Consider the following 9,747-nt stretch of genomic DNA (forward strand, 5'->3'; position numbering starts at 1 on the left):
TGTCGCGAAAGCCGCCGTTGCCCTCGTCCGTGTGACACGCATCCGAATAGTTTATTGAGAAAACGACAAACGGAAAGGCACCGGAGAGGTAAAGAGGCACACACTCCTCCTCCTCAAGTGCCACGAGAGAAAAAGAAGAAGCGCCACAACTGTTGATCGTGATGATGCAGGCGGGCTGCGCCGCCTCCGGTGTAGTAGAAGCTGGCTGCCTGTGCTCGCAGATGAACAGCCCCCTGCCGTGTGCCCCCTCCGGGAAGCGGCAGACGATAGCGAAAGAGAAGGAGAGGTGTACCGCAGCATCGAAAGTCACCCACCTACCCCACGTGATCGCGTATTCGGGTCACCGTCATCTCATCACGATATGGTGATCTACACGTATGTATATGTATATATAAAGTTACTGCTGCGCCCTCGTATCATTTCACGCTTCCTCTCTTCGCCCTGCAAGCAGCGCATGCGTGCACTCGTCAAAGCCGGCAGCCATCATCCATCGGTGCACACACACACACACACGATCAAAACAAGAGTATGGTAGGAAGAAGCCACGGTGACGAAGTGGTGGCCCTCAGTCTCTCTCTCTCTCTGTGCATGTGTACGTCTATGGCCCAGCCTAAAACACCCGCACGGGTACGATAAGCAGCACACGCAGCAGCACCGCGAAAGACTGCATTCTTTTATTGCTGTTGTTGCTTCTGCTATTTCACACCTCTGCTCGCCTGTTCTAGTGGGTCGCTGTGCGCTTGGTCGAGAAGATGGGCTCACTGTTTCAGCTGCGCGACTTCTGGTCCACCTCTTTTCCGGGGGAGGAGTTCAGCCCCTCCGCCGTGGTCCTCGCCGACCCAGATGTCAGCAATCTCTTCGACAAGATTGTGCTGGGATCCTATCAAGGCATGCTGCGCATTCTGAACCCGAGTGCCACCCAGGGTCCAATGCTGCCCGGCGATGTGCTGCTTGAAAAGAAGTACGATGAGCCTATCCTGCAGCTGGATTGCGGCCCTTTCCGCCCCTTCAAGTCTGGCGTGCCGCCCAACATTCTGGCGGTGCTCTTTCCGCGCACGCTCATGTTCCTCGAGATTGCTGCGCACGGCAGCGACAACGCGAATGCGATGAACGCGCCGAACCCGACGAGCAGCGGCACCGCCGGCAACGAGCTCGCTGCGGAGGTGACGTCATCGTCCACCCCGGACGCGCAGCTGCGTCACCGCTATGCGCACGGCAGCAGCTCGAATGTGCCGGACACCTTCTCGTCGCTCAAGGAGCTCGGCGCCTTCTACACCCTAACGGTTCAGAGCGAGGCTCGCCTCCTGTCCACTGCCTACAACTTCGCGTGTGGCTGCTTCGGCAACAGCGACTACAAGATGGTCTGTGTTCAGTCGATGGATGGCTCGCTGACGATTCTGGACTACGGCGGCGTGCTATATCGCACCTTTTTGCCGCAGAATCAATTTCTTATTCCCGGCCCGATGCAATACAGCATGCACCGCGATGCCTTGCTGACGTGCAACACCTCCATGTTTCTGCTAAGCTACAGCTTCAGCTCTCTGGTCTTGAACAGTACCGCGGAAGATGTGGCAGCAACGACGGCCGGCGCCGTGGCCGCGAGTCGCTTCTCCAGCCTTTGTCCACTGTGGACGTTCAATCTGGGCGAGGACGCGGTCGACATCGCGGTATGCCGTCTTACGCGTGGCTTGACGCGTGAGGAGGCAGATGTGGTGGTGCTTTGCACCTCGGCCCTGTACGTGCTGAGCGAGAGCGGCGAGCCGCGCATGATCCGTCGACTGGACGTGGAGGCGTCGGCCCTGTGCGTATACCCGCTGCCTGGCATCCAGTACGACAACCTACTCGTCGGGACCTTCAACGGTCTTGTGCAAGTTTACTCGGACACGGAGCTGCAGTGGAGCGCCGCTGTCTCCAGTGGCGCCGCGCCGCTGCAGCTCACGGTCGCCACGCTGTGCGGCGTTGAAGGCATGATTGTGAATCTTGCCTCCGACAGCTCCCTTAGCATCAACTACCTTGGCACCGACCCCGTTGATCAGCTACCGGAGTCGCTGGAGACGAAGTCCATCCCCTACACAGAGATCGTGAACGACCTGAAGCAGTATGAGCAGCTCATTCATGGGTGCTTGGGCGATGCTGCGAGTGCTACCGAGGACGGCGACGAGGATGACCCGCTCGCCATCCCAGGCAAGCCGCTGTCGTTCATGGGTGGAAAAAGCAATAAGAAACGTGGTGCCGGCAAAGCGGAGGAGGGGGCAGCGTCGTCAGGCATCCAGACGGCAGCAGCGCCGAGTCACAGCACTGCCGCTGCCGCGGCTTCACTGTTCATCACAAGCGCATTTTCGAGCATCAGAACGACTGACAACAGCGCCGAGCTCACCGTCACGCTGCAGACGCTCCATAATCACGTCGAGGCGGTCTCTCTCGTGCTGCAGGCCGTACCGCCACTGTTGGCGACGCCGTGTCAGTGCGTCATCGAGCAGATTACGCCAGAGAGCAGTGTCCAGCGCACCTTCACGGTCCACGCCATTCAGGACAGGGACCTGATCATTCCCTCATCGCTAGATGTGGTGGTGGTAGCGGTGTACCGCGGTCAACGACGCGAGTACGAGACGGTGCAGCACGTGGCACTGGCGCCGTTCCCACTGGTGGCTCGCCCCGTCGCCCCCGCCAAGAACACGGCGTTTTCGCTGCAGCTCAATACCGACCAGAGCCAGCCGCCGTCGCTCATCGACGTGTTTGCGGACATGGCTCCTCTCGGACATGTGACGGGGAACGTCCTCTCGCTGCACTACCTGAACGGTGCGGATGCAACGGTGCTCGTGTCCAAGAATGCGGCGCGCTTTAAGCTGCAGGGATCCACGATGGAGGGGTTGTGGCTGCTTGCCGCGGAGCTCACGCGACGCCTACGACTCTGCTGCGGTGGCGCCGCGGCATTGAAACTCGAGGTCGCAGATGATCTTCCAGTGCCTGACTTTCTCGCGGTGGTGGACACGCACTGGGCGATTCGGCGCGAAATGGTGGCCGCCTCGGCGGCGCTCGACGACGCTGCCGCGCTTTTCCGCGCCGTGGAGAAGCGGCTGCTGGCGCGCTTCCGCGACCGCAGCCCAGCTGACGCGACGGCGTTGGGCGTGCTCTTTCAAGAAGGCTACAAGCTGCTCCGGGAGAGGGCAGACGCAGTGACGCGAGCAAAGACGCGGATGCGGCAGGCCTCGGCCATGCTGAATTGCTGCGCGCAGCTTTTCTGGTTCTGTCTGAAGATCAAATCTCCACTGCTTGCCCCTCAAGATGCGGAGACCCTGTCGACGCTGTTCCGCTGCTCCGTCGCCGATGACAACGACGGAGGCTGGGAGGAGGTGACGGAGGCGGTGCTGGCAAAGGTGCTGAACGTGAAGACAAAGAAGGTGGCTAGTAACAATCTCGAGCTCTCCTCCAGTACCGCGAACTTGAAAAAGCACATTGGAACGCTGATAAGCATGGTGCAGTCTGGCCAGAAGCTCGGCTCCGCAACAGAAGGGGCAGGGGCTTGAACGCACTCTGGGTAGGAATGCAGTGACTACCGCCCTCCCCCTCCCCCCCACGACGACAGTCCTCGCGGTGCCATTTCGGACGCCTAGCAGTGTGGAATCGAGTGCCCTATATCCAACCCCACTCACCTTCCCTCTCTACCTCCTCCCGAAACCTCCTCGCCAGCATCTGCGGCAGGACGCACGCTTTTGGGATTCGGTAATAGAGGAATGAAAGACGGCGATGGGTCCTTGTGCCTGATGGGGGCGTCTGCAGTTGTCTTTGCGGATGCCGACATTTGTATGTTTATTTATATATATATGTGTGTGTGTGTGTTCGGCTCTTGCTCGTTATGGCCTTTTATACGTTCTCTGCGCCGTTCAACCGGCGTTTTCACGCCCTCGGACCCTCCCATCGGTGACGTGATGTATCTCTCTTCGGGCGTGCCTGTGCTGGATCCGGAACGAGCGTGCACGGCGTCATCCCTCTCGCTCTTTCGATTAAGTCGAGAAAGTGAACGGCACATCCGAAATGAAGGAGGTGACGGCTCAGAGACAGAGAGTTCACCGCCGGCTCTGCATCCGTGTTGCCTGTTACTGCTGCTTCGCGGCAGTAGCCCTTGACGGGTGTGGATCGACGTCGGGCACCCTCTCTCTGCCCCTGCCGAAAAAAAAAACGCACGCAAATGCGCTGACATCGAAGACAGGCAAGGGGCTCATAAAGACGGTGCGCGGAATCCGCTCTGCGGTCATGTGCGGCCTCCTTTGCTGAACGAAGCTCCGCAGCTGTGCTGAAACGACGACGTGAAGTCGCCCCCCCCCCCATTCAATTGCTACAAGGAGGACGTGCATGCCCTTCTTGTCACAGATGTGAATCCGCCATTTCCGTTCTAGCGGCCATGCATTTCCAAGGCACCTTCCTTCCCTTTTCTTGTGTGGTGTGATTGCTGGCTTCTCTGGCCGGCGGTGGACGGTGTGCTTGTGCGCGCGCGGCTCTGTGTGTGTCTGGGCGCACGAAACACTTGTGCCGATGCCGATGTGAGCCTGCTACACTGGTTATGTGCGGTGGGCGGCAGCACTCGTACATAAAGGTCCTCACACACAAAAGAAAACAAAAAGAAACAAGATAGGGCTCAAGAGGCGCGCAGCCAGACAAGTGCGCCGTAAACAGTCTTTTGTAGTGTAGCAGGGCGGACACGGGCGCACTGGGCGCTTGGCGGTCAACCGCCGCCCTCTTGTGTCTCTCTCTCTTCCTCTGCCGGTACGCAGAATCCTCGCTTCTGGTGTAGCCCAGCACCGATGGGTGGGCCACCGGGGTCACAGGTGGCGCAGAAGAAACCAAACCGACCACGACACAAAAAACAGGAGGGTGTAAGCGAAAATGGTGCCAGCGCCAAGGGAGCAACGACGCTTGCCTCTTCCAATGGATGTGGCGTCACAGCTATGCAGGCTGCTGCGTCGCCGTCGCCGTTTCAGCCACCACGCCAGCCTAACGTGTACACCGACTGCGCGCCGCTGCGAGAGCTGTACGACCAAGTTCGACTGAGTGAATGCGGCCTCCACGGCAGTAGTGTCAGGGGCGGTGCTGGTCGACCGCGAAGGCGGGAGGAAAAGGGACGCCCCTTCACGCTTCAGCAATCCTTCAGCGAATTGCCGTACCCGCGTGGGATAATGAACAACAGCAACTTCTGCTTCATGAATTCGATGCTGCAGGCACTCATGTTCATTCCCTCCTTTGCGCAACTGACCGTCTCCGTCAGCTGTGATGCGCAGGCACGCCAGCTGTGCCCCACGCTGGCGACCCTTGGAAAGTGGACACTTCAGTACTGGAAGCCCGGTTTCACGCGGCTAGCGATGATAGCCCCAACGTTGATGCCGCGCTTGCCTGCTGGTGCCAACAACAGTAACAGCGGCGCTCCTCGGTCGGCCGTGGTGCCCGCCTCGCAGCGGATCCTTGACGGCTCTGTGCAGGAGGACGCGCAGGAGTTTCTGCAGAAGTTGCTAGAGCGTGTGCATGAAGAGCTGGTGGGTCTCGAGGAAGCTTTTCAGCAGGCCGACGCGTCTGAAGCGGCGACGGAGAGCGAAATGGGGTTGATTGCCCCTGCTGCCACCACCACCACCGCCAGTGGCGGTGGTGGTGGTGGTGGTGGCCGCGCCGATGCTCCGGACGACGCGACCGCCTCGACCTTCCACAAGAAGGGCTGGACGTTTGTGAAGGGAAAGGAGAAGCTGGCGGTGCGGGAGCACGAGGATGTGCAAGGGCAGTCGAAACTGCTGGCAAGTATCTTTGGTGGAACGCTGGAGAGCCACTTGCAGGGGAAGCAGCGCCAGCGCGACCGCGTGTCAGTGCTCATCGAGAGGTACTACTGTCTCCCCGTCGACGTTGGCTTTGCGCCGGAGTGTACCGTTGAGCAAGCTCTCGAGCGCACCTTCATGACAGAGCGGATCTATGACAGCGAGCATGAGAAAAAACTCAAGAAGACTCTCCGCCTCGGCCGTCTGCCCTCCGTTCTCTTTCTGCAGCTGCGCCGCTGGGCCGTGACGCGCGAGGGCGAGCTCGTGAAGCTCGACAACGTTGTGCGTATCAAGCGCACCTTGCTGATTCCTCGTACCATCTGCGCTGATGAGACACTTGGCAACACCGAGCGAGCGTACCGTCTCCTGTCGGTTGTGTGCCATCGCGGTGACGCCGTTAGTCGGGGGCACTATGTCACCTACTTAGTGCACCATGCCGCGACCCCAGCCGTCCTGAAGGTGCAGTCGAGTGAGCCGGGCAACAAGGACACTGCAATCCTGCGTTTGCCGCCTGACGCGGCGACAGTGATTCTCTGCAATGACGCCAACATTTCTGTGTGTCCAGCAAAGAACATGGAGAAGGAGACCATGTACTTTCTCGTCTACCAGAAGACAAGCTGATATGCCCCCCCTCCCCGCTTCCCCCAACCCCCCAACCTTGAACGGCAACGGCTGTTTTTTTTTGTCTTGTGTGCTTTTTTGTTTTTGTTGCGCGTCGCGTATGTGTCTGTGCTCGTCGCTATCCAACGGTGGTTTGGGCTTCCTGTGTGCGCGTTTTCGTCCCGTAGCAAAAGGTTTTGTTTTCTTTTTCGGGCCTGCGCGACTGTTTGATCGGCCACATACATCGTGTACCTGTATTCAAGTTTCACCATCTCGTTGCACCCTCGCGTTCGGCAACGCACCGCGCTCTTGATTAGGGAGAGATGAAGCTACCGCTTTCCTCACGTTTCCCTTTGGCTCGTTTTGCAGCTCGTTCGCTGCTCTCTCCCCGCATGAAATCACGAAAAGGAGAAGGAGTGATGTTTCGCTCGCTCGCTCGCTCTGCCACGGCGAGCGTTACAGTCAAAGAGCCTTCTGCGCACAGAATAGTGTGTGTGTGTGTGTGTCTGCAGAAGTGTTTCTGCGTTTCGCTCCTGTTCATCAATCCCGTTTATACTGTCTCCACTTCTCCTTCCTTCCCCCTCTCTATCCCCATTATTTCATGTGCCTATTGCATCCCACGCACACGACTTTTCGACGCCAACGGCAAACTGTGCCGCACATGTTCTCGCTTCTCCGCGCTCGATCGTCGGCCCATCAGATTGCCTCGATCCTAGATCACCGTCTTTTTCTCGTTGTCCTGTTCAGTCTGTTTTTTTTTTTTGCGTGTGTGTACTCTAACCGTAGTTCAAGGCGTATGTGTGTGTGTGTGTGCTCGAGTTTGCCTGGTGTTGTCGTCACAGCAGCTGTCGAATCACGCATACATCACCACCACTTTCATTCCTGCCTCGAAAAAAAAAAACAGACGCATAAAGCCACAGACATCGGCGAGGTAGAAGCGCAGCCGCGGGTTTCGCCTTTTCTCTTCCCATCGACTTTGTTGACCTCCCGCCTTGCAATCCAGTCAGGGCACCATGTCCACGTTTGCCCTTGAACCCTTGCCGCTTTTCCAGCCCATCACGGCCACGTCAGAGGAGCGCATCACGCAAGTTTTGGAGGCGCTGAGGGCGCAGCACAAGTCAACGTTTCCGCTGCTCTTCCAGCGCGCCTTGGATCGCGGCACAGCGGACTTGCCTACCCCGCAGAATGACCTTCGTCTTATGGCATACGCCTTCCTTGTCGCGCGACACTGGAACGTGGAGAAAGCGGTGAAGATGGCGAACGATGCATGCCTCTTCTTCGAGAAATTCCGCACCGGCAATGACTGGCTCTTGCCGTCTGCCTTTTCGATTCGTGGCTACGACCAGGCCAACGTGGCGGCCTGGACAAAGCAGCCCTTCGGAACAACGAACACGCCGCTCTACCGATGCATGCAGACGATGTCGCCACTGGTGCATGGCGGGTTTCACTACTGGGACCGTCGTGGCCTGCCGGTGCTCTACTGGCTCGTAGGGCGCATGGATACGCACTCGGTCCTCCGGAAACTGAAGCCGCATGTCCCGGTTGGCACCACGATCGAAGAGTTCTTTCAGCTATTTGGGGGCGGCATCATCGAGACGGGCTGGACACTCTGCAGGTACCAGGACGCCGTTCTTACAGCCCACCCGCAACCCGGGATCGACATGGGCGCACCGCGCCGCAACTTCTGCACCATCGTCGTGGACTGCAAAGGGTTAAGCTATAAGATTATCGACAGGCAACTGCTGGAAAAGACGAAGGCGACGCTGCAGCAGATGCATTGCGTGTTCGCCGACTGCATCCACCGCATCGTTGTCGTGAACTGCCCGCCCATGGTAAAGTTTGCCTACAGACTCCTGAAATCCGCCATAGGCGAGGGTGTGCAGCAGAAGATCACGTTTGTGTCGCCAGAGAACACGACGGCGGCGCTCGACAGCGTCGTCGGCCTGGAGCGTGTGCCGGCCTTTCTTGGCGGCCACTGCCAATGTGAGGGCGGTTGCATTGCCTCGTACAACCCGAACACCGCCTTCAAGACCGAGGAGGCTGACGATGAGGGTGACGTCACCACGGAGAACATCATCGTGGGCCCTGGCAAGAAGCACGAGAGAGTGTTTGAGCTGCAGCAGGGAGAGGAGGTGATTTGGGAGTTCTCGACGACGAAGGGCACCGATGTGCGCTTCTCAGTTATGTTCTACCCGAAGCAGCAAGGCGTGACGGCGCAGTCGAAGGGCGGAAGGGTGAGGGTGCGCATCGACAAGTCGGTAAAGCGCACAACGACCGAGAACCCGGTGGTGAAGCAGGAGAAACTGAAGGACGGTGCAGACAGCTACATGGCCCCGGAGGACGGCATTCTGCAGCTTGTCTGGGACAACTCGAAGTCGATCGTGAGCGACAAGGGCATTCAGATGCGCGTCTACAAGTCGGAAGCGATTATGGAGTCGCCCGATGAGTAAAGCAGTCCAGTAAGCGATGCAAGGTGTGTATTTCCTCTTCTCTGTCGCTGCTGAGCTCTTTTGCGGGTCTCTCCCCGTGTGGTGTCTGCGTGTGAGATGTGGGTGTGCGTGGAGGGGGTGCATATTTCGTTTGACACTCTCAGCGCCACCCTGGCGGAGGGCAGCTACACCTCCGCACCCTTTCACACGACACGCTTTCGGTCAAGGGTTGGAAACGGAGGTGTACGCCGAGACAAACGAGCCTCGCTCATGCCACGGCGGCCTTTTTCCACTGGTTGACCATGGAGTGCGATGCGGCGTCCTACCTAGCTTCCCCTTCGTTTAATTGTGTCTCCTCCTTCAGTTTTGCAGGCTCGACCGTTTTCGCTGTGCTGCACTTCCTTATACGCTAGCCCCCGTCTTGCACGCGTGCACACAAAAATACCTTATCTTTCCTGCACGCGTCCCTCTCCTCCTCATTCGCCTTACGTCTTCACCATTATCTCTTCATTTCTGTTGCAGCGTATTTTTTTTTCTTCTTTCGCTGCGAGCACGTGGGAACACACGCACACGATGAAAAGTCGTTTTGTCATGAACCGGTGAGGAACTCGGCTTGGGATACATTAGGTGCGCATGTGTCCGTGTGCGCGTGTGAGTCTTCCCGTTGTCTTGTTTTATGTGTGTATGTGTGTGCTTGTATGCCGTCTTTTCTGCAAACGCCCTTCTCGTTCTGTGCACAAGGATGAGCATGTATGATATGAGGTGTGGCAGTATTTTTTTTTTCGGCGGGGGTTTGGGGTTTTTGTGTGCTGTGTTCCGTGCAGCTTGCAATGTCTTTTTTTTTTGCTCGTTACTTTCTCAGCTGCATTACGGAACGCAGCGGCTTGAAGCAACTTGGATGGGAGGGGGGGGGGGCAGGG

At 58.1% G+C, this 9,747-nt stretch overlaps 3 protein-coding genes across 3 annotated transcripts; all 3 read left to right on the forward strand.

The window, feature by feature from the left end:
• Positions 1-752: 752 nt before the first annotated feature.
• On the forward strand, positions 753-3,527 carry LDBPK_321300 (hypothetical protein, conserved; the record flags this gene model as incomplete). The annotated part of the gene is made up of 1 exon (XM_003863498.1): positions 753-3,527. The coding sequence occupies one exon, from the start codon at positions 753-755 to the stop codon at positions 3,525-3,527; it is 2,775 nt and encodes a 924-aa protein (XP_003863546.1).
• Positions 3,528-4,802: 1,275 nt separating this feature from the next.
• On the forward strand, positions 4,803-6,419 carry LDBPK_321310 (ubiquitin hydrolase, putative; the record flags this gene model as incomplete). Its single annotated transcript, XM_003863499.1, has 1 exon — positions 4,803-6,419. The coding sequence occupies one exon, from the start codon at positions 4,803-4,805 to the stop codon at positions 6,417-6,419; it is 1,617 nt and encodes a 538-aa protein (XP_003863547.1).
• A 992-nt stretch (positions 6,420-7,411) lies between these two features.
• LDBPK_321320 (hypothetical protein, conserved) lies at positions 7,412-8,848 on the forward strand (the record flags this gene model as incomplete). The annotated part of the gene is made up of 1 exon (XM_003863500.1): positions 7,412-8,848. The coding sequence occupies one exon, from the start codon at positions 7,412-7,414 to the stop codon at positions 8,846-8,848; it is 1,437 nt and encodes a 478-aa protein (XP_003863548.1).
• Between the last annotated feature and the right edge of the window lie 899 nt (positions 8,849-9,747).

The sequence above is a fragment of the Leishmania donovani genome, chromosome 32 (genome assembly GCF_000227135.1).
Source record: "Leishmania donovani BPK282A1 complete genome, chromosome 32".
NCBI lineage: Eukaryota > Euglenozoa > Kinetoplastea > Trypanosomatida > Trypanosomatidae > Leishmania > Leishmania donovani.